The sequence below is a fragment of the Phyllobates terribilis genome, unplaced genomic scaffold (genome assembly GCF_046119375.1).
Source record: "Phyllobates terribilis strain yellow unplaced genomic scaffold, ASM4611937v1 Scaffold_1__5_contigs__length_1240528914, whole genome shotgun sequence".
Lineage (NCBI taxonomy): Eukaryota > Metazoa > Chordata > Amphibia > Anura > Dendrobatidae > Phyllobates > Phyllobates terribilis.
In genome coordinates this window covers 623,499,055-623,524,657 of record NW_027362761.1, presented here as the reverse complement: position 1 = coordinate 623,524,657, position 25,603 = coordinate 623,499,055, and the positions used below count along the sequence as shown (strand labels likewise).

The window sequence follows — 25,603 nt, the reverse complement described above, 5'->3', positions numbered from 1 at the left end:
GGGAGCTCCTCACATACAGATGTGTATATATATAGTCACCACTAGAGGGGGCTCCTCACATACAGATGTGTATGTATACAGTCACCACTAGAGGGAGCTCCTCACATACAGATGTGTATATATACAGTCACCACTAGAGGGAGCTCCTCACATACAGATGTGTATATATATACAGTCACCACTAGAGGGAGCTCCTCACATACAGATGTATATATATACAGTCACCACTAGAGGGGGCTTCTCACATACAGATGTGTATATATACAGTCACCACTAGAGGGGGCTCCTCACATACAGATGTGTATATATACAGTCACCACTAGAGGGAGCTCCTCACATACAGATGTGTATATATATACAGTCACCACTAGAGGGAGCTCCTCACATACAGATGGGTATATATACAGTCACCACTAGAGGGGGCTCCTCACATACAGATGTGTATATATATACTGTCACCACTAGAGGGGGCTCCTCACATACAGATGTGTATATATACAGTCACCACTAGAGGGAGCTCCTCACATACAGATGTGTATATATACAGTCACCACTAGAGGGAGCTCCTCACATAAAGATGTGTATTTATACAGTCACCACTAGAGGGAGCTCCTCACATACAGATGTGTATATATACAGTCACCTCTAGAGGGAGCTCCTCACATACAGATGTGTATATATATAGTCACCACTAGTGGGAGCTCCTCACATACAGATGTGCATATATACAGTCACCACTAGAGGGAGCTCCTCACATACAGATGTGTATATATATACAGTCACCACTAGAGGGGGCTCCTCACATACAGATGTGTATATATACAGTCACCACTAGAGGCAGCTCATCACATACAGATGTGTATATATACAGTCACCACTAGAGGGAGCTCCTCACATACAGATGTGTATATATACAGTTACCACTAGAGGGGGCTCCTCACATACAGATGTGTATATATACAGTCACCGCTAGAGGGAGCTCCTCACATACAAATGTGTATATATACAGTCACCACTAGAGGGAGCTCCTCACATACAGATGTGTATATATACATTCACCACTAGAGGGGGCGCCTCACATACAGATGTGTATATATACAGTCACCACTAGAGGGAGCTCCTCACATACAGATGTGTATATATACAGTCACCACAACAGGGGTCTCCTCACATAAAGATGTCTGTATATATACAGTCACCACTAGAGGGGGCTCCTCACATACAGATGTGTATATATACAGTCACCACTAGAGGGAGCTCCTCACATACAGATGTGTATATATACAGTCACCACTAGAGGGAGCTCCTCACATACAGATGTGTATATATACAGTCACCACTAGAGGTAGCTCTTCACATACAGATGTGTATATATACAGTCACCACTAGAGGGGGCTCCTCACATACAGATGTGAATATATACAGTCACCACTAGAGGGGGCTCCTCACATCCAGATGTGTATATATACAGTCACCACTAGAGGGGGCTCCTCACATACAGATGTGTATATATACAGTCACCACTAGAGGGGGCTCCTCACATACAGATGTGTATATATATACAGTCACCACTAGAGGGAGCTCCTCACATACAGATGTGTATATATACATTCACCACTAGAGGGGGCTTCTCACATACAGATGTGTATATACACAGTCACCACTAGAGGGGGCTCCTCACATACAGATGTGTATATATACAGTCACCACTAGAGGGAGTTCCTCACATACAGATGTGTATATACACAGTCACCACTAGAGGGAGCTCCTCACATACAGATGTGTATATATACATTCACCACTGGAGGGAGCTCCTCACATACAGATGTGTATATATACAGTCACCACTAGAGGGGGCTCCTCACATACAGATGTGTATATATACAGTCACTACTAGAGGGGGCTCCTCACATACAGATGTGTATATATACAGTCACCACTAGAGGGAGCTCCTCACATACAGATGTGTATATATACAGTCACTACTAGAGGGGGCTCCTCACATACAGATGTGTATATATACAGTCACCACTAGAGGGGGCTCCTCACATACAGATGTGTATATATACAGTCGCCACTAGAGGGCGCTCCTCACATACAGATGTGTATATATACTGTCACCACTAGAGGGGGCTCCTCACATACAGATGTGTATACAAGTACAGTCACCACTAGAGGGGGCTCCTCACATACAGATGTGTATATATACAGTCACCACTAGAGGGAGCTCCTCACATAAAGATGTGTATATATACAGTCACCGCTAGAGGGGGCTCCTCACATACAGATGTGTATATATACAGTCACCACTAGAGGGGGCTCCTCACATACAGATGTGTATATATACAGTCACCACTAGAGGGGGCTCCTCACATACAGATGTGTATATATACAGTCTCCACTAGAGGGGGCTCCTCACATACAGATGTGTATATATACAGTCACCACTAGAGGGGGCTCCTCACATACAGATGTGTATATATACAGTCACCACTAGAGGGTGCTCCTCACATAGAGATGGGTATATATACAGTCACCACTAGAGGGGGCTCCTCACATAGAGATGGGTATATATACAGTCACCACTAGAGGGAGCTCCTCAAATACAGATGTGTATATATACATTCACCACTAGAGGGTGCTCCTCACATACAGATGTGTATATATACAGTCACCACTAGAGGGAGCTCCTCACATACAGATGTCTATATATACAGTCACCACTAGAGGGAGCTCCTCACATACAGATGTGTATATATATAGTCACCACTAGAGGGGGCTCCTCACATACAGATGTCTATATATACAGTCACCACTAGAGGGAGCTCCTCACATACAGATGTGTATATATATAGTCACCACTAGAGGGGGCTCCTCACATACAGATGTGTATATATACAGTCACCACTAGAGGGAGCTCCTCACATACAGATGTGTATATATATAGTCACCACTAGAGGGGGCTCCTCACATACAGATGTGTATGTATACAGTCACCACTAGAGGGAGCTCCTCACATACAGATGTGTATATATACAGTCACCACTAGAGGGAGCTCCTCACATACAGATGTGTATATATATACAGTCACCACTAGAGGGAGCTCCTCACATACAGATGTATATATATACAGTCACCACTAGAGGGGGCTTCTCACATACAGATGTGTATATATACAGTCACCACTAGAGGGGGCTCCTCACATACAGATGTGTATATATACAGTCACCACTAGAGGGAGCTCCTCACATACAGATGTGTATATATATACAGTCACCACTAGAGGGAGCTCCTCACATACAGATGGGTATATATACAGTCACCACTAGAGGGGGCTCCTCACATACAGATGTGTATATATATACTGTCACCACTAGAGGGGGCTCCTCACATACAGATGTGTATATATACAGTCACCACTAGAGGGAGCTCCTCACATACAGATGTGTATATATACAGTCACCACTAGAGGGAGCTCCTCACATAAAGATGTGTATTTATACAGTCACCACTAGAGGGGGCTCCTGACATACAGATATGTATATATACAGTCACCACTAGAGGGAGCTCCTCACATACAGATGTGTATATATACAGTCACCTCTAGAGGGAGCTCCTCACATACAGATGTGTATATATATAGTCACCACTAGTGGGAGCTCCTCACATACAGATGTGCATATATACAGTCACCACTAGAGGGAGATCCTCACATACAGATGTGTATATATATACAGTCACCACTAGAGGGGGCTCCTCACATACAGATGTGTATATATACAGTCACCACTAGAGGCAGCTCATCACATACAGATGTGTATATATACAGTCACCACTAGAGGGAGCTCCTCACATACAGATGTGTATATATACAGTTACCACTAGAGGGGGCTCCTCACATACAGATGTGTATATATACAGTCACCGCTAGAGGGAGCTCCTCACATACAGATGTGTATATATACAGTCACCACTAGAGGGAGCTCCTCACATACAGATGTGTATATATACAGTCACCACTAGAGGTAGCTCTTCACATACAGATGTGTATATATACAGTCACCACTAGAGGGGGCTCCTCACATACAGATGTGAATATATACAGTCACCACTAGAGGGGGCTCCTCACATCCAGATGTGTATATATACAGTCACCACTAGAGGGGGCTCCTCACATACAGATGTATATATATACAGTCACCACTAGAGGGGGCTCCTGACATACAGATGTGTATATATATACAGTCACCACTAGAGGGAGCTCCTCACATACAGATGTGTATATATACATTCACCACTAGAGGGGGCTCCTCACATACAGATGTGTATATACACAGTCACCACTAGAGGGGGCTCCTCACATACAGATGTGTATATATACAGTCACCACTAGAGGGAGTTCCTCACATACAGATGTGTATATACACAGTCACCACTAGAGGGGGCTCCTCACATACAGATGTGTATATATACAGTCACCACTAGAGGGGGCTCCTCACATATAGATGTGTATATATACAGTCACCACTAGAGGGGGCTCCTCACATACAGATGTGTATATATACAGTCACCACTAGAGGGAGCTCCTCACATACAGATGTGTATATATACAGTCACCACTAGAGGGAGCTCCTCACATACAGATGTGTATATATACAGTCAACACTAGAGGGGGCTCCTCACATACAGATGTGTATATATACAGTCACCACTAGAGGGGGCTCCTCACATACAGATGTGTATATATACAGTCACCACTAGAGGGGGCTCCTCACATACAGATGTGTATATATACAGTCACCACTAGAGGGGGCTCCTCACATACAGATGTGTATATATACAGTCACCACTAGAGGGAGCTCCTCACATACAGATGTGTATATATACAGTCACCACTAGAGGGGGCTGCTCACATAAAGATGTCTGTATATATTGTGATAACACAGCTTTTCTTCTTAATTATGCCAGACATACTCTCTGATGGCCAAGAGCAGTATAGCTTTATTTTTATGTTGACTTTTTTAACTTGTGTTCTTCTTTGCTTGATTGACACAGACTATTGTTTGAATAATCCTGAATGTTGACACTTGAGTTAAGATATACTGCAACTTATTGTCTGAAAATCTTGCAAGATAGGGTCATGGAGCAATACTCTGATAATATGCTGATTACGCATGATACCAGCCCAGGGAGACGTTGATTTGCTGAGCAATGGAGGACGAAACTATGCAAGTTGATTAAATGCACAAACAATGAGTCATGAGCTCCTTCCACCCTCATCCCTGACCCTTGACCTGTGAATGATGGCTGCAAGGATAATTGTGATCTATAAAAAGGGGGACCCCGCCTCTATTCGGTGTCATTCTACAGCATTTCAGCGTAGGGGCTTCCTGTCCCAGCTGGAGGAATACAGATCGGTTCCATTGACCATTGCTGAATCATCACAGACGTCTTGAAGAATCTATTTTGAGACAAACAGGTCATCTGGCCCCAGACCTCACTGCTCTCGGCTAGTTTCCTAAGTTTGTCATTACCTTCTCTCTTTGGGAACCCACCAAAAGCAGGGGTGCCACTGGTGGGGGTTGTCTGCCCTGGAAGCCTCGAAATCACAGCTACACTATTCCCGGCGGGCCATCAGAAAAGTGAGGACTCTGTCATTTGCGCCATCTTGGGTGTTTGCTGGGACTGTTCTATGTGTTTATTGTCCGATTTGTGGTTCAGTAAAGTATTGCCACGCTGTTTTACCCTCACCCTGTGTTGTCTGAGTAGTGTTATGCCCACGGAAGACCCCTGGTCTTCACATATGTGTGTGTGTACTGGAAGGGAGATCTGTAAGGTTGTTGGCTTCAGTGATATGAACCTAGAAAAATGTTCCAGCACACTAAGTGGAAGATTTAAAGAGACAGCTTTCCCGTGTCTACCTGTCACGGGTGTATCAAGCGTGACAGTTGCTCTGGATCCGGCTGTAGAAGGTCACTGCACTTGGCATTACAGACACCTTCTTGATCCTCTCATCTCTGTAGTGTAGTGATATCCTTCTTTCTTTAGGACCCAGCAGCGACCTCCACCTTCTGCTGCTAATTGACACACCCTTGATTGGTAGTTAAAAACTCTCAGTGTCTCCAGAGAGTGGCCAGTGATACTTCTATGTTCCTCTGTTCATGCCTGGAGTACTAGTAGTTTGCTAGATTATTTTTGGACTTCCCTTGGAGGACAGTTGGCATTATCTATCTGGTGTCTTCTCAAGCCAAGTGTATCCCCTTTGTTTGTTTACCTTGTTGTCTTTAGATACAGTGAGGCTTGACTAGTGTTCACCTCATCCCCTCCCTACCTAGGGCCTAGCTCTAGGGACATTCAGGGATTAGGTTTCCTGCTCGGCGATAGGTGCGGAACCTATATAGGGAAGATAGGGTAGTCAGGTTGATATTAGATCTGCCTAGGGGTCTCCACACACCCTTTCCCTAGTTGTTGGGCTCCCTTCCCCTCTTCCCATTGTTGTACACTTGTTCCTTCCCTCACCTTGGGTGACACTACCTCTATATTCAGCCGAGTGAGCCAATCTACCACAGTTGGTGCTAGACGTGCAGGCAATTTCTTCAGGGAGCATGCGTGACAGCTGTGGACAACCTGCATGTCTTGGGTAAAGTCGGCACTGAGCCAGGAAGCGAAATCAGACAATATGGAGGACCTAATTAAGCACCTTGTGAAAACCTAATAGCAGCATCAGCTGGCCCAACAACAGCAGCAGCTGGCAAACCAGGAGACAAGTAAGCTGCTTATGCAACAGATCCAACAACAGCAGCATCAGCAGCAGCTCCAACAACAGCAGCAGCAGATTTAGACGCTCACAGAGGCGGCTCGTGGGAGACAACAGTCCCTCCCTCAAGTCCAGGTGATGACGCCTAAGTCCGATTACGTGCAGTAAGATGGGCTATGCAAAAACATGACCCCAAGTGATGATGTTGAGGCATTTTTTACATTCTTTGAAAGGATAGAAGAGCAGAAGAAGCTGCTGCCAGCGCAGTGGGCGGAGGTACTGGCTCCCTATTTAACTGGTGAACCCCAAAAGGCTTTTATATGACCTGGCCTTACAGAATGCATAGGACTATGCCAAATTAAAGACTGAGATATTGGCAAGCTCAGAAGAGACTATGTCTGGTAGAGCTGAAAGTGTCCACTACTGGGCGTATTGCGGTGACAAACCCTTCGCTACAAATGTTCGACCTACTACATCTGGTACAGAAGTGGTTGCAGCCGGAGTCCTCCACCCCGGCCCAGATGCCCAGATGGTAAAGCGTGTTGTTGTGGACAGATTCATCTACTCCCTTCCTAGGCCGGTGCAGACCTGGGTTGCATCGGGAGACACCCAAAATGTGGTCAAGAAGTCCCTAATGAAACCGGGCATTGTTGCATTCCTGTAGTGGGGTACCTAGAAGGAGCCTGATTCTCAAAAGAAGGGTAATAGATCCACAACTGGGGGAGTCCAAGGTGCCAAGGGGTCCCTGAAGGGTTGGCAAAGCCCATTGGTAAGGACTTAATTTGTTGGAGAGGTCATGGTCCTGGACACATAGCTGTCCGTTGTCCTATGTCCGCCGAAGAGATGGACTGCAGCATGGGGAGACACTGTTAGTATTACGCCTATCCAACCTGCAGTGTGGACTATCAGCCCAGAGAAGGGCTGCAGACAAAAAATGGGGTACTGGTGTCAGGACTCTTGGACTCGGGGAGTTTGGCGACCTTGGTAAGGGTCACACTCCCCCACCAGTTGATCCCCGGAAAAATCGTGGGTATTCACCTGGATGCCAAGGACTACCCATTTGCTAGAGTGTCTATACAAACTAACTGTGGCACTGAGTCCCTTGAGGCTTTGAGGTCAGAGTAGTTAAAGACCTGCTGCACCCAGTTATAATAGGGCAGGACTTTTGCTTGTTCTGGGACTTATGGCGAAAGGGGGGGTGTCAAGTTAATCAGATAAGAGCCGGTTCAACCATGAATAATCACCATCTCAGTCGGAGGCGGATGGGTTCCCCCTAAGTGTCCTTACTGCTAACGAGGACGAGACTGACCCATGAGACCGAGATTCCTGAGTTGGGGGTTTCTGGGGGGAATTTTGGGACTGCTCAAATGAAGGACCTTACCTTAAAAAGGGGAGTGGGACAATGTTACTCTAATAAATGCAGTTTACCAAGAGCTGCGGACCGACACCAGGTTTCCATATTTCGCAGTAAATGAGGATCTTCTATATCAGGTCACTAAACTGAGAGGGAAACTATGAGAGCAGCGTTTAGTACCGGAACTCTATAGGTGTAGGGTACTAGACCTCGCCCATTCTCATGTCTTGGGTGGGCATCTCGGTGTAGACAAAACACAGGAACTGGTACTTCAAAGGTTCTACTGGCCCGGGTGACCGGGAGATTGTTAATTATTGTCAGTCCTGTCCTACCCATCAGCTAACTGCTCCCATTTCCCACTTCCACAGACTCCTAGTGCCGTTACTCATTATAGAGGTCCCATTTGACCAGATTACCCTTGTCGGGCCCCTAGTTAAGTCCGCCAAAGGGTGTCAATATATCCTGGTGGTCATGGACTATGCAACACGGTACCCGGAGGTGGTAACACTGAGAAACTCCGGCGCCAGGAGCATAGCCCGAGAGCTAGTCCATATTTTTTCCCGGACGGGCCTGCCAAAGGAGATCCTGAAAAACCAAGGAACGCCGTTCATGTCCAAGGTAATGAGAGAGTTATGTAAGGCTCTCCATATTACACAACTCAGGACATCGATGTATCATCTGCAGATGGAGTGGTTCAATAAGACATTAAAGTCCATGCTAAAGAAGGTCATGGAAAAGGATGGCCGAAACTGGGATTGTCTACTCCCGTACCTGCTGTTCTCTATTGGGGAAGTTATACAGGCCTCTACGGGGTTGTCCCCGTTTGAGTTGTTATGCGGACTACACCCTCGGGACTTTTAAATATTGTGAAGGAGACCAGGGAAAGAGAGGTTACACTCCACCGAAATATCATGGAGCATGCAGCCTAGATGCAGGGCAGTATCGCGAGGGTGATGCTGATCCTGAAGGAGAGCCTCCATCAAGCACAAGACGCCGAGGCAAGGGTCTACAATTGGTTGGCGAGGCTGAGACAGCTTATCCCTGGAGAACGAGTGTTGGTGTTGATCCCCACGGTTGAAAGTAAATTTCTGGCTAAGTGGCATGGGCCATACGAAGTGTTTGAAAATCTGAGTGACGTCAACTACAAGGTCCACCAGCCAAGCAGAAGAAAGCCATACCAAGAGTACCACATCAAAATGCTTAAATTATAGGCGAGACAGGGAACCAGTGGAAGCTACGTGCCTGGGGGTCAATCCTGAAACCCAGGTCGAGGATGTCACCGGCCCAGAATCAACAGTGCCAAGAACTGCTTCAGCGGAATCGTGACCTGTTTTCGGAGTTACCAGGACGCATGCAGATTGTTGAACATGAAATCCTGATGGAACTACATGTGCGGGTGAACCAAAAGCCGTATAGAATCCACGAAGCTCACTACGAGGTAATTTTGAAAGAGGTGAGGAGAATGTTGAGCCAGGGCGTCATTGAGGAGTCAAAGAGTGGCTGGTGCAGCCCCATTGTCCTCGTGCTGAAGCCTGATGGAGTGTGACGCTTCTGCATTGACTACAAGAAACTAAATGAGGTGTCTAAATTAGATTCGTATCCGATGCCCCACATCGATGAACTCATAGAGAGGCTAGGGTCAGCCTGATATATCACCACCCTGGACTTAACAAAAAGGATACTGGCAAATCCTACCCTCTCAAAGTGCCAAGGAGAACACAGCCTTCTCTACACTTGACGGTTGCTTTCAGTACACAAGAATGCCATTCGGGCTACAGGGAGCCCTGGCTACCTTCCAGAAGACCATGGACTGGGTCCTAGTCCCTCACAAAAAATACGCCACAGCTTACCTAGACAATATTGTGATCTTCAGCCCAGATTGGGCAAGTCATCTGCAGAAGGTCCAGGCCGTACTGGATGCACTGAGGAAGGCGGGGTTTACCATAAACCCAAAGAAGTGTGCCATAGGAAAAGAAGAGGCAAAATACTTGGGCTACATCATTGGAAGAGGTGAAATAAAGCTGCAAATGAATAAGGTGGAGGCAATCCAAAATTGGCCGAAACTGGTCTCCAAGAAACAGGTCCGGGCGTTTCTGGAAATCAGTGATTTATTCTGAATTTCACCATGATAGCCACACCGTTGACCGACCTTCTTAAGGGCCCAAAGAAGTCAATGGCCAAATGGTCCTCTGAAGTGGAGATGGCATTCCAGGAGCTTGCCCTGTGTAAATAGCCGGTCTTGATCGCACCTGACTTCAGTAAGGAATTTGTGGTCCAGACAGATGCTTCAGACGTCGGGTTGGGAGCCGTGCTGTCCCAGGAATTAAATGGGGAGAAACATCCAGTCCTGTATTTAAGTAGAAAACTCTCCTCTTGTGAAAAAAAAACTAAGCCATTACAGAAAAAGAGTGCTTGGCCATCAAATGGGCAATTGACATGCTTAGGTACTACCTGTAAGGCCGGAAGTTCTGGCTAGTGTCAGATCATGCGCCCCTGAGATGGATGAGGGAAAGGAAGGGGAAGAATGCCTGGGTGACTAGGTGGTTTCTAGCCCTACAGGACCTGGGAGGCTACATTGTAACACAGATGCCCTGTCTACACCTCTCTGTTTATTGACGAAGGCTATGTTCACACTGTGCATTTTTGATGCATTTTCGCAGCGTTTTTTCCTCGCGGAAAAGCACCAAAAAAGCTAGGTAATTGTGACACCCTGCTGCGCACTGGTGCCACAGATCCCAGAGGGGTGCATGGATGGAATTCTCCCCAGTGGCCTCAATACATACAGACACCTCCACCCAAGTCCACTAGATGGAGCCCTGTCAGGTATATAAATACTGGGGGGTGGAGTTCAGGAAGTCAGTCAGTGGGAAGTAGTGATGGGTAAAATGTGATTTTTTGGTGAGCCGGCTCTTTTGGCTCCGAAAACGGCTCTTCATTTCCTATTACCTTTGGCTTTAAATTTGAAGCCAAATTCTGGTATGTTTTAACCCATGATTGTATACCTTTTAGTAAAAATCTACACATGTGCCAATTTATGACATAAAACAGAATAGTTTCCAGAATAACCAGATTTTATATTATTTGCTGTAAAAACTTTAACAAACACAAAATGAACATGTAAAATACCAACAAGATACTAATTATCAGCGCCACATGTTAAAGCTACCTTCACACTTGGCGAGTTCGCTGTGGGCTGTCTGCTGCAAACAGTCTGCAGCAAAACTGCAGTGTGAACTGTGGCATCTGCATCCAGGCGGATTTAGATAAGGAATTTGCTGCTGAATTCACCCGTCCATTGACTGCAATGAATTCCGCATCTCGGATATTCGGCACATATTCACATGCTGCTGCTGAAGACCATTTCACACCTCATGTCAGATTCTGAATTTTTCCACGAAGTGAGAATGTGTTTTGGGTAAAGACCATGGCCGCTGTTGGCTTCTGTAAATGCCATGGCATGTCCACGCTGATGATCTGCATGGAAACTGTGCTGCAAATCCACAAAGTGTGAAGGCCGCCTAAACTTGTCTTTAGGGCCCATTGGATAGATAAACTAAGTGCTATAGCTTGGATGGACTGATGCAGTTTATTTCCTCTGTTATTATCTGTTTTTTTGGTGTCCCATCAAGGACCAATGTCTTTTGCCATCACTAATATAATGTCATTAAAGGGGTTGGATCACATGGGCATTAGTGCCATTAATTGAAGAGAACTTTTTACAATAGGTTTATTCTCCATAGACTTATTTTAAAAATTCTGCTTCAATCCTGCTGGTATTCCATAAAAACCTATGGAACTGTTTACATGGGTTTCCATGGAAGTTGTCCTGTGCCGGAGCCCTATTCAGCAAAAGACACACAGGATGCGACCATGTTGTCGGCCAGCGCTCGCTGACTGACCGCATGGACCATGCAGCCCCCGAGCCTGCGATCCAGTGATGCTCCATCCAGCCATGGTATGTCTGCAGAGGAGATCCTTATCTGCCCATATGCATCGCTGGATCATTCAAGTGAATGAGAGAGAACAAGGGACGCACATTTACATCCGCTGTTTCTCCCTCGCTCAGCGAGGATTTACAAGCTGGCGGTAAATAACTAGAATCAGGCTAAATCCAGATGTCAGTGTTCCTTTAATAAACTGCCTGCCTGCTGCTTGTCACAGATTGGAGGGGGCGGGGCTGTGAGTCAGTGCTATGTGCGGCAGCAGGAGGAGCAGGCATTCTCAGTCTCCTGGATAAGATCAGAGTGACTACTGCCAGAGGGGAGGGAGGGGCTGGGAGGGGCGGGGCCAGAGGGGAGGGAGGGGAGGGGCGGGGCCAGAGGGGAGGGGGCGGGGCCAGAGGGAAGGGAGGGGGCGGGGCCAGAGGAAAGGGAGTGGCGGGGCCAGAGGGGAGGGGGCGGGGCCAGAGGGGAGGGGAGGGAGGGGCGGGGCCAGAGGGGAGGGGAGGGAGGGGCGGGGCCAGAGGGGAGGGGAGGGAGGGGCGGGGCCAGAGGGGAGGGGAGGGAGGGGCGGGGCCAGAGGGGACTGACTGTGGAACGTGAACTGGCAAAGAGCCGTTTAAATTTCAATTGGCTCCCTGCCAGGAGCCGACTCATATGATTCACTATAAAGAGCCGGCTCGTTCAGGAGCTACCCATCACTAGTGGGAAGCAGACAGTGTGACACCATGCTGCAGCTCCAGACAAGCTGAAGTCTGTGTGGCTGAAGGCCAGGCTAGGCCCAAGCTTCGGGCTAGTCTGACCACTGAGAGCTTGGAGCGGGCTAGAAGGCAAGTGAGAGTTCCTGTCAGGCACAGACAGGGACAGAACGCAGAGAGTCTGCTCAGGGAGTCTGCAGACTGAGGAGAAGAAGGAGAAACGCATGGGGGGCAGAGGAGCATAACAGGCTCACCCCGAACCATATACCGGACACCGGGTCCGCGCCTACAGGGATCTTTATGACCCGTAGGAACAACCGGAATCCCTGGAGAACTACAAGTCCCAGGTTAACCAACCGCTGACCACAGCAACAGGGTTAGGTACCACTAAGGCTCCAGCGACCAGGAATAGTGGGAACCAGTAGGAAACCCTACCGCCAGGTCAGTAGGTACAAGAAGGAAGCAGTAAGCAAGCCAAGCCTAGCTCCAGGCAGGCCCGAAGCTTACAGAGTAAGAGACCCAGATCAGGAGGCCCTATACCCGCTCACTGGGGAGAGTCCAGAAGTGCGCCCTTCGCCCTGAGTGCACTGGACCGTACCTGCATCACCACCAGTAAAGGTATTGAAGTTTGCCCTTGTGTGTGTGCCTGTACTTCCTCTGGGACCGTCCTGCCGTCTCTCTCCTGCTTCCACCATGTTTCTACACCTCTACACTGCCCTGAGGCCCACTCCACCTGTAGGGAACCGTCCCATCATAGCTGCCCCTAACATCGGCCTCAGTGGACTGCCGCAGTGCTGGTAACCTCTTACCAGAATCCACAGGTGGCGTCACGAAAAATACCAAAAATCCTCATATAAAAGCATTCCCCCATTTCACTGACCGCCCTGGGTCACGGACCAGGCCAGCCACCGTGATATCCCCTGCAAGCAGCCCGAGGCCTGGCTGCCGAGTACCCCACGGCCCTGGGGGCGCGTCATAATCCATGTGCCAGCTAATGCAATGACAATCCTGAAGTGCTGTGCACATGATCAGGAATTTTCTTGACAGGATTGTCATTGCATTTAAATCTGCAGCATGTCCATTCTTTGTGCGTGTCTGCAGCATTTTTCACCCATAGACGTGAATTGAGTTAGTCAAAAACAGAGGTATAAATATATTTGCGGATCTGCTGTGGATGATTGCTGCCTATTTGACTGACTCAATTCAAGTCAATGAGTCAAAAACGGGCAAAACCGCCGCAAAACTACACAAAGAACAGTACCCAGGCCGGGGAAGATTACTCCCTCCATCATCTGATGGCCACTCCCGCTGATAACAGCGCGAGCAGGAGCGGCTGAGGGGAGAAGTAGTCCCCTAAGCCGGCATCTGTGCGCGGTGTTTTAAAAAAAAAAAAAAGTAAAAACACCTTTCATTCTCACCTGTCCTCCATTATCCTGATGTCCCCTGATCACCCGGCAGATGGCAATACACTGACAGGAGCGCGATTGCTTCCAGCAGTGTACATCGCTGCGCTGCTGGGACTGAGTTCACCGGAGTTCATCAGCTGAAGATCCGAGACCTCACTTTATGACACCGATGCTGCGTGGGAATTTTCCCACACAACACTGATGCAGTAAATGAGGTCACCGAGGCTCATCAGCTGATCTTCAGATGATGAACTCAGGTGAACTCAGTCTCAGCAGCGCAGCGATATACACTGACCGGAGTGATTACACTCCTGTTAGTGTATAGTCCTGTCTTTTACAGCAGTCACATTAGTAAATGCTGATGTGACTGCTGTAGAAGTGACCCGGATCATCGTGGGACACTGTGAATTACATCATGACAGCGGACATGGATATGGTTGTTTTTTTTTCGTTGTTTTTTCCCAGGAGACAAGGGATTCGGGGATTGGGCGTTAGGTGAATATAACAGTGTCTTTTATTTTTAAATAACTTATTAAAGCCATGCGTAACTTTATTTCAATAAAATACTTTATTCTGCCAGTGTCTTTATTGAAAAAGCGTCAAAAACCTCACTATGGGGTTAAAAATGGGGGCATCTCCGCCCTCCATTACTAACCTGGGCTTCATGTCAGCCACCAGGCTGACATGAACCCCAACCCCATTACCCTACTCGCCACCGCTACACAGCAGTGGGAAGAGCAGAGGCTAAGCGCCAGATTTGGCACATCTTATGGATGCGCCATTTCTGGGACTGCTGAGAGCTGATATTATTCATGGCCCCTTCCCTGGCTATTAATATCAGCTCAGAGCTAATAAACAGCTAAGGTTGGAGAATGAAAAAAATACACACCAGAACATGGAGAACTAAACTAATAGAAAACAGGGGTTGGAAAGCTAAACTACTAAACAGCTAGGTTTGGAGAACTAAACTACTACACACCAGGGGATGGAGAACTAAACCACTAGACACCAAGGTGTCACTAGACAGCAAGTGTTGGAATTCCCATGTTTTGTGGACAAACTTCTGTATCTAACACTTCCTCCACTGCTTCTGCCTCGTCCACCTCCTCTAGGGCCTCCACCTGTGCCCTCAACCGCTGCCTTACTGAGACACAACAGTGCAGAGAGAATCCCCCCCACTTCCATACTGCGCAGCCAGGGCTCAACGCAATCAGGCAGTGTAAAATGAATATGCCTTGGAGATTGCAGTCATACAGCTGAAGTTTGCGTTTAGTTGGACCATCATTTATTTTTCAACAGGACAATGATCCCAAACACCCCTCCAGGCTGTGTAAGGGCTATTTGACCAAGAGGGAGAGTGATGGGGTGCTACGCCAGATGACCTGACCTCCACAGTCACCAGACCTGAACCCAATCGAGATGGTTTGGGGTGAGCTGGACCGCAGAGTGAAGACAAAAGGGCCAACAAGTGCTAAGCATCTCTGGAAACTCCTTCAAGATTGTTGGAAGACCATTTCCGGTGACTACCTCTTGAAGCTCATCAAGAGAATGCCAAGAGTGTGCAAAGCAGTCATCAAAGCAAAAGGTGGCTACTGTGAAGACCCTAGAATATAAGACATATTTTCAGTTGTTTCACACTTTTTTGGTAAGTATATAATTCCACATGTGGTAATTCATAGTTTTGATGCCTTCAGTGTGAATGTACAATTTTCATAGTCATGAAAATACAGAAAAATCTTTAAATGAGAAGGTGTGTCCAAACTTTTGGTCTGTACTGTACCTCCCCTCATATACCATACCATATTATATATATATATATATATAATATTAGGCAGGGATTATATTTACCAATATCACAAATTTACAGGCCGGGAAGGTCATGAGGACCACCCGCTGTGATCTTTGGAGCAAACAGCTTTCAGCTGCCCCTATCGTCCAGACAATTACACGATATATTCATGGCACCCTTCCTGGGCTATTAATATCAGCCCCCAGCTGTCTGCATAGCCTTTACTAGCTATTAACATATGGGGACCCAACATCATTTTTTGGGGGGTTCCCGATTTTAATAGCCAGTAAAGGCTAGGCAGACAGCTGGGGGCTGATATTAATAGCCCAGGAAGGGTACCATGAATATTGGCCCCCTCCCAGGCTAGAAACACCAGCCGTCAGCCGCCCCAGAAATGGCGCATCCATAGGATGCGCCAATTCTGGCACTTAGCCTCGCTCTTCCCACTGCCCTGTAGCGGTGGCAGTGGGGTAATAGGGTTGGGGTTGATGTCAGCTTATAATGCCAACTGACATCAAGCCCAGGTTAGTAATGGAGAGGCGTCTATAAGACACCCCCATTACTAACCCCATAGTGAGGGTGAAATGTGAAATAAAGACACCCACACCGTGAATAAAATACTTTATTTGAAATAAACACAGACACCTTTAATATTATTAATTAAACCATACATTGCCGGCTGCTGAACAGAGCAGTCATACTTTACAATGTGGCCGTTCTGTTCATGGGATCTTCGTGGGACCCTCGATATTTGGACTGCGGTGGACAGGTGATGATGAGGTTGGTTTATTATTTTACTTCTATTACAGGTGATCATGGGCTTCGGGGATTAGGTGTAAGGTGAGTATATGATGTTTTTTTATTTTTTGCAGGGGCGGAGAACATCGGGGACAAGGTGTAGGTGAGTATTTTGTTGCATGAACCCCTCTGCCTCATTTTTTACCTTTTTACCTTTCTATATTTTTATTCCTATATTTTTTCCCTTAAGGGTAGGTAGGCTATCAATGGGGCAAGTATTTGTGTTCCCTGCAAGACATCCTTTCAGGACTGATTAGGGAACAATTGCCAAAAGGCTTAGTTTAGTTTTTATATATATACACTTTATTATCATATATTATATTTTTAATATCACTTTAATAGTTGATATAACAACTTTTTATGGCGGTGTATGTGTACATATTACATATTCATACATCCATTTATATTTCATACAATCACGTATATATATTTTTCACTTTTTAATTCTTGAAATAGGTTCATATACCTTTTAAATAAACTACTATTAAATAAACTAATTTTTAATCAGTGTTTTTCTATCCAGAATAAAGATACTATTATATATATTTCAAGCTCCTTTTTATATATAATATATCTATTTGTATCCACTATTTATCAAATATCTAGGGTCCCCTTTTGCTCTGGGGGGGTCTCCTGGAGCCTATACATCAGGTGTGCTTAGGGGAATTAAAACTCCTCTGTAGGTGGAAAGGTTAATTAGTAGCGCTATATAATCATAATGAGCCTGGGGGGGCCACTCCCTGAAGAAGAAGGACACTCCCTGAAGAAGAAGAAGGACACTCCCTGAAGAAGAAAGACACTCCCTGAAGAAGAAGGACACTCCCTGAAGAAGAAGGACACTCCCTGAAGAAGGACACTCCTTGAAGAAGAAGGACACTCCCTGAAGAAGGAGGACACTCCCTGAAGAAGAAGGACACTCCCTGAAGAAGGACACTCCCTGAAGAAGGACACTCCCTGAAGAAGAAAGACACTCCCTGAAGAAGAAGGACACTCCCTGAAGAAGAAGAAGGACACTCCCTGAAGAAGAAGAAGGACACTCCCTGAAGAAGAAGAAGGACACTCCCTGAAGAAGAAGGACACTCCCTGAAGAAGAAGAAGGACACTCCCTGAAGAAGAAGGACACTCCCTGAAGAAGAAGAAGGACACTCCCTGAAGAAGAAGAAGGACACTCCCTGAAGAAGAAGAAGGACACTCCCTGAAGAAGAAAGACACTCCCTGAAGAAGGACACTCCCTGAAGAAGAAGAAGGACACTCCCTGAAGAAGAAGAAGGACACTCCCTGAAGAAGAAGGACACTCCCTGAAGAAGAAGGACACTCCCTGAAGAAGAAGAAGGACACTCCCTGAAGAAGAAGAAGGACACTCCCTGAAGAAGAAGGACACTCCCTGAAGAAGAAGAAGGACACTCCCTGAAGAAGAAGAAGGACACTCCCTGAAGAAGAAGGACACTCCCTGAAGAAGAAGAAGGACACTCCCTGAAGAAGAAGAAGGACACTCCCTGAAGAAGAAGAAGGACACTCCCTGAAGAAGAAAGACACTCCCTGAAGAAGAAGGACACTCCCTGAAGAAGAAGAAGGACACTCCCTGAAGAAGAAGAAGGACACTCCCTGAAGAAGAAGGACACTCCCTGAAGAAGAAGGACACTCCCTGAAGAAGAAGAAGGACACTCCCTGAAGAAGAAGAAGGACACTCCCTGAAGAAGGACACTCCCTGAAGAAGAAGGACACTCCCTGAAGAAGAAGGACACTCCCTGAAGAAGAAGAAGGACACTCCCTGAAGAAGAAGAAGGACACTCCCTGAAGAAGAAGGACACTCACTGAAGAAGAAGGACACTCCCTGAAGAAGAAGGACACTCCCTGAAGAAGGACACTCCCTGAAGAAGAAGGACACTCCCTGAAGAAGAAGGACACTCCCTGAAGAAGAAGAAGGACACTCCCTGAAGAAGAAGAAGGACACTCCCTGAAGAAGAAGGACACTCCCTGAAGAAGAAGAAGGACACTCCCTGAAGAAGAAGAAGGACACTCCCTGAAGAAGAAGAAGGACACTCCCTGAAGAAGAAGAAGGACACTCCCTGAAGAAGAAGGACAGTGATTCCTTCGATACGCGTTGGACTTTGTGGCCCTCTGAGCAGTGACATCACCCTAACCACTCTTCCCCCCGTGTGCGGGATCAGTGGCGTAGCTTCTGGCCGGGGCACGCCGATGGTCGAGCGCCAGCTGAAGATTCACGGCAAGGGGCATCTCTGGGAGGACGCTCCCATTACAGACTTTTTCACCGCCAGGCATTATACTGGGATTCCAGGACCCCCTACTGCAGACTACTGCTCCCATCCAGCGGCTCTTGCGCTCGCTATTTCCTATGGCAGCAGGCGCTGGCTGATGGTAGTAGTAGTACCATCAGCCAGCGCCTCTGACCCGTGGTAAGCTATTTACCGCGGGTCACTGTCACAGCTGTGGGATCATGCTGACACAGCGCTCTGATAGCGGTAATGCTATTATTTCAGAGCCTGTGTTTCCTGCGCTGTCCTGAGGAAGTCCGTGTTCGGGGTCCATGACCAAACGGTAGGTGTTTGGTACGGACCCCAAACTTTAATGTTCGGGTTCGCCCATCACTAGTTAAGGCTACATGTGCTGTGACTTCTTTATAGCTGTATAATAAAAGCCATGTTCTTGTGATGAGAAAAGTAAAGTCCGGCACTATTGTGCGGATAAAAACATGGCAACTTTATTTTTCATGAGATAAAATCCATAACCAGTAAAAAGAAGGAATTGTTCTTACATCTTTAAAGTGGTGTGTGCTCTCAATCGTAGCAAACAATGAATTACTGAGATAACACATATATAATAGCGACGACCAATTAAAAACTAAATGGCATGCAAAAAGAAAAGCCACTATTACTGAGAGCCGGGGGAGTATATAACCTTTCCAGTAGTTCAGCCTAGGTCAGTGTTCACATTGTCACATGTAAAACGGCAGATACATGTTCTTTCGTCTTATAGTAGAGGCCATGGCAAGAGAGTCCCTTGTGACACAAAATCCAACACATTAGGGAACATTTGTGATTTTATGTAACACTGTAGTAAATCAATGGATGTGATGACACAACGCGACACTGCGCAACAAACCTCGTTCTCGCCTTATTCCACAGGTTTCAGAAAACAAGACCGTAAATGCAAAATCTGACTGACTGACTGATATCAGTACCTGACTACTCAGACGACAAGGCTGCGACAGTCCCGGTCCAGTCAGACAAAGCAGCCGCTGTGAAGAGTAACCAGGAATACTTGTAGTTTGCAGCCCGAGCTCGGAGCAGCATCCCCTCACAGATTTGTTGTGTCTCCCTCCCAAGCCTGGGAACCAGTTATATAACACACCTGGCCTGGTGCGCCTCCTCAGGATCAGCATCAGGAGCAAGACGACTAGGACTTAACTCTCATCCACAACATTCCTCAACGCAAGGCCACATCCACGCCTTCAGTATTTGGTCAGTATTTTACATCAGTATTTATAAGCCAAAACCAAGAAGTGAACAATCAGAAGAAAAGTATAATAGAAACTCGTCACCACTTCTGTATTTATCACCCAACACTGGTTTTGGCTTACAAATACTGAGGGAAAATACTGACCAAATACTGAACGTGTGAACGTGACCTAAAGCAAGGACCTGGGGGACACAGACACCAGTGATAACGTGACTACAGAATTTATCACACTATAGATGTATAATTCTACACTGCGCTTATATTACATCACAGGAGGGGGTCAGAGATCACAGGAATATTTGTTGTATGTCCCGATGTGTACAATGTCAGCCGTGCTCGTAATCTGCTCTAATCCTGCATATTTCTATCACAGGACAAAGCACAGAGATTCCTGGCTTTGATATTCGTGGATTATTACCGCAGTACCTGGACAGATACTTCCGCTACAACGGCTCTCTCACTACTCCACCATGCTTACAAACCGTCAACTGGACCGTGTTCAACCAAACCATTCCTGTGTCTGCCCGACAGGTCAGAGTCTAATACTAATGCAAAATCTGATCCCTGCCCTGAGCGTGACCCCTGACAAGAGCCTGATCCCTACCCCGTGTCTGATCAATTCCCCGAGACTGATCAATGCCCCAAGCCTGATCCCTGCCAGGAGCCTGATCCCTACCCCGTGTCTGATCAATTCCCCAAGCCTGATCCCTGCCAGGAGCCTGATCCCTACCCCGTGTCTGATCAATTCTCCATTCCTGATCCCTCTCCTGTGCCTGATCCCTGCCTGGAGCCTGATCCCTTCCCTATGTCTGATCAATTTCCCGAGCCTGATCCCTACCTTGAACCTGACCTCAGTCCCGAGACTGATCCCTGACAAACCCCTGATCACTGCCAAAGTCTGATCTCTGTCCAAAACCTGATGCCTTCCTAGAGCCTAATCCCTACCCCGTGTCTGATCAATTCCCTGTGCCTGATCCCTGCCCTGTGACTGATCCCTGTCCAGATATCAAAAAAGACTGACCGTCACTTCCAAAACAGAAAACTGGTGTGTACAGGTGCTTACTAACAGTAGCCATCTCCATATACAACTAACAAATAAAATAGCACTCTGTAACACTAAGTATGCAAATATGAAATATATTAAATTTGAATAACATTACTGCTCTAGAAAATAGGAATAATTGAGAAATCTTAGCGCATTAATTGGTCAATTCACGTGCACCCGGCAGCCACGATAAGGCGTTTCTCGTTGCCAGGAACCTACTTAATGTGAATCATCTTTTAGAGAATAAAGTCTGCATGTGTATGGGAAGGTAAGATCCTGGCCAGAACCTGATCAATTCCCAGAGCCTGATCAATTCCCAGAACCTGATCAATTCCCAGAGCCTGATCCCTGCCCTGTACCAGATTCCTGCTCTGATCCTGATTCCTGCACTGAGCCTGATCCCTGCCCTGTGCCTGATCCCTGCCTTGAGCCAGATTCCTGACCTGAGCCTAATCAATTCCTGGAGCCTGATCCCTGCCCTTAACCTGACCTTAGTCTCGAGCCTGATCCCTTCCCTGAGCCTGATTCCTGCCACAAGCCTGATCCCCTGACCCCTGACCTGGACCTGACCTTAATCCCGAGCCTGATCCCTGCCCTGAGCCTGATTCCTGCCACAAGCCTGATCCCCTGACCCCTGACCTGGACCTGACCTTAATCCCGAGCCTGATCCCTGCCCGGAGTCTGATCAGTTCGCAGACTCTCCTAGGCTCCCTGAATGAGCCCTCCGCCCATCAGCCTATGTCGGTTTTAATCACAGCAAGATCCTACCTGCCCTTATAATTGTAGGCTATGGGCCCAGGACAGGAATCACATTAGGTTAGGTTCCCAGGAATGAAGATCGCCTTGTCATTGGCTGTTGGGCATACATGAATTGGCCCATTTATGCGCTAAATATCTTCGTTTTTTCTTATTTTCTACAGCAGTAATGCAGCTACAATGTAATATATTTCATGTTTACATGCTACAGAGTGCTACTTTGTTAGTTCTATATGAAGATGCATACTCTTAGTAAGCACCTGTACACACCTGTTCTCTGTTTGGAAATGACAGTCAGGCTTTGATATTTGTATACATAGGCTCTTTGACTGAGTGTGGTGCTGTATGATGTATGATAGGTGGATTGGACGTGACGTGTGGGGCGGTATGATCTATGATGGGTGGTTTGGATATGACGTGTAATGCGGTATGATGTATGAATGGTGGATCTGACGTAATGTTTGGTATTGTATAAAGTTTGACGGGTGGCTCGGACGTGATCTGTGGTTCAGTAGAATGTATGACGGGTGGATCGAATGTGACATATGGTTCAGTAGGCTGTATGATAGGTGGACCAGACGTGTGGTACGGTATAATGTATGATGTAATGTATGATGGGTGGATTGGACATGATGTGTGGTTCGGTAGGATGCATGACGAGTGGATCACATGTGGTGTGTGGTATGATGTATGATGGTGGATCTTACTTGACGTGTGGTGTGGTATGAAGGGTGGATCAGACGTGACACATGGTGTGTTATGATATATGATGGTGGATCTTACTTGACGTGTGGCGCGGCATGATGTATGATGTGTGGATCGGATGTGACTTGTGGTGCGGTATAATGTATGATGGATGGATCGGATGTGATGTGTGGTGCGGTATAATGTATGATGTGTGGATCGGATGTGACGTGTGGTGCGATATAATGTATGATGGATGGATCGGATGTGATGTGTGGTGCGGTATGATGTATGATGTGTGGATCGGATGTGACGTGTGGTGCGGTATGATGTATGATGGATGGATCAGATGTGACGTGTGGTGCGGTATGATGTATGATGTGTGGATCAGATGTGACGTGTGGTGCGGTATGATGTATTATGGATGGATCAGATGTGACGTGTGGTGCGGTATGATGTATGATGGATGGATCAGATGTGACGTGTGGTGGGGTATGATGTATGATGGATGGATCAGATGTGACGTGTGGTGCGGTATGATGTATGATGGATGGATCGGATGTGACGTGTGGTGCGGTATAATGTATGATGTGTGGATCGGATGTGACTTGTGGTGCGGTATAATGTATGATGGATGGATCGGATGTGATGTGTGGTGCGGTATAATGTATGATGTGTGGATCGGATGTGACGTGTGGTGCGGTATAATGTATGATGTGTGGATCGGATGTGACGTGTGGTGCGGTATAATGTATGATGTGTGGATCAGATGTGACGTGTGGTGCGGTATGATGTATGATGGATGGATCGGATGTGACGTGTGGTGCGGTATAATGTATGATGGGTGGATCGGATGTGATGTGTGGTGCGGTATGATGTATGATGGATGGATCGGATGTGACGTGTGGTGCGGTATAATGTATGATGGATGGATTGGATGTGACGTGTGGTGCGGTATAATGTATGATGGATGGATCGGATGTGACGTGTAGTGCGGTATAATGTATGATGTGTGGATCGGATGTGACGTGTGGTGCGGTATAATGTATGATGTATGATGGATGGATCAGATGTGATGTGTGGTGCGGTATAATGTATGATGGATGGATCGGATGTGATGTGTGGTGCGGTATAATGTATGATGTGTGGATCGGATGTGACGTGTGGTGCGGTATGATGTATGATGGATGGATCAGATGTGACGTGTGGTGCGGTATGATGTATGATGTGTGGATCGGATGTGATGTGTGGTGCGGTATAATGTATGATGGATGGATCGGATGTGACATGTGGTGCGGTATGATGTATGATGGATGGATCGGATGTGACGTGTGGTGCGGTATGATGTATGACGGGTGGATTGGATGTGACGTGTGGTGCGGTATGATGTATGACGGGTGGATTGGATGTGACATGTGGTGCGGTATAATGTATGATGGATGGATCGGATGTGACATGTGGTGCGGTATGATGTATGACGGGTGGATCGGATGTGACGTGTGGTGCGGTATAATATATGATGGATGGATCGGATGTGACGTGTGGTGCGGTATGATGTATGATGGATGGATCAGATGTGACGTGTGGTGCGGTATAATGTATGATGTGTGGATCGGATGTGACGTGTGGTACGGTATAATGTATGATGGATGGATCAGATGTGACGTGTGGTGGGGTATGATGTATGACGGGTGGATCGGATGTGACGTGTGGTGCGGTATAATGTATGACGGGTGGATCGGATGTGACGTGTGGTGCGGTATGATGTATGATGGATGGATCAGATGTGACGTGTGGTGGTGTATGATGTATGATGGGTGGATCGGATGTGACGTGTAGTGCGGTATAATGTATGATGGATGGATCGGATGTGACGTGTGGTGCGGTATGATGTATGATGGATGGATCAGATGTGACGTGTGGTGCGGTATGATGTATGATGGATGGATCAGATGTGACATGTGGTGCGGTATAATGTATGATGTGTGGATCAGATGTGACGTGTGGTGCGGTATAATGTATGATGTGTGGATCAGATGTGACGTGTGTTGCGGTATGATGTATGATGGATGGATCAGATGTGACGTGTGGTGCGGTATAATATATGATGTGTGGATCGGATATGACGTGTGGTGCGGTATAATGTATGATGGATGGATCAGATGTGACGTGTGGTGCGGTATGATGTATGATGGATGGATCGGATGTGACGTGTGGTGCGGTATGATATATGATGTGTGGATCGGATGTGACGTGTGGTGCGGTATAATGTATGATGGATGGATCGGATGTGACGTGTGGTGAGGTATAATATATGATGGATGGATCGGATGTGACGTGTGGTGCGGTATGATGTATGATGTGTGGATCGGATGTGACGTGTGGTGCGGTATGATGTATGATGGATGGATCGGATGTGATGTGTGGTGCGGTATAATGTATGATGTGTGGATCGGATGTGACATGTGGTGCGGTATAATGTATGATGTGTGGATCGGATGTGACGTGTGGTGCAGTATAATGTATGATGTGTGGATCAGATGTGACGTGTGTTGCGGTATGATGTATGATGGATGGATCAGATGTGACGTGTGGTGCGGTATAATATATGATGTGTGGATCGGATGTGACGTGTGGTGCGGTATAATGTATGATGGATGGATCAGATGTGACGTGTGGTGCGGTATGATGTATGATGTGTGGATTGGATGTGACGTGTGGTGCGGTATAATGTATGATGTGTGGATCGGATGTGACGTGTGGTGCGGTATAATGTATGATGTGTGGATCGGATGTGACGTGTGGTGCAGTATAATGTATGATGGATGGATCGGATGTGACGTGTGGTGCGGTATAATGTATGATGGATCGATCAGATGTGACGTGTGGTGCGGTATG

The 25,603-nt window shown here is 46.9% G+C and overlaps 1 protein-coding gene across 1 annotated transcript in view; it reads left to right on the top strand.

Annotated features, from left to right (window-relative positions):
* Positions 1-25,603, top strand: part of CA9 (carbonic anhydrase 9) — a 596,284-nt gene that overhangs the window by 255,939 nt on the left and 314,742 nt on the right. Inside the window, exon 7 of the mRNA XM_073684598.1 lies at positions 20,594-20,751. Within this exon, the coding sequence (XP_073540699.1) occupies positions 20,594-20,751 (158 nt within the window). The remainder of the gene's footprint in view (positions 1-20,593; positions 20,752-25,603) is intronic.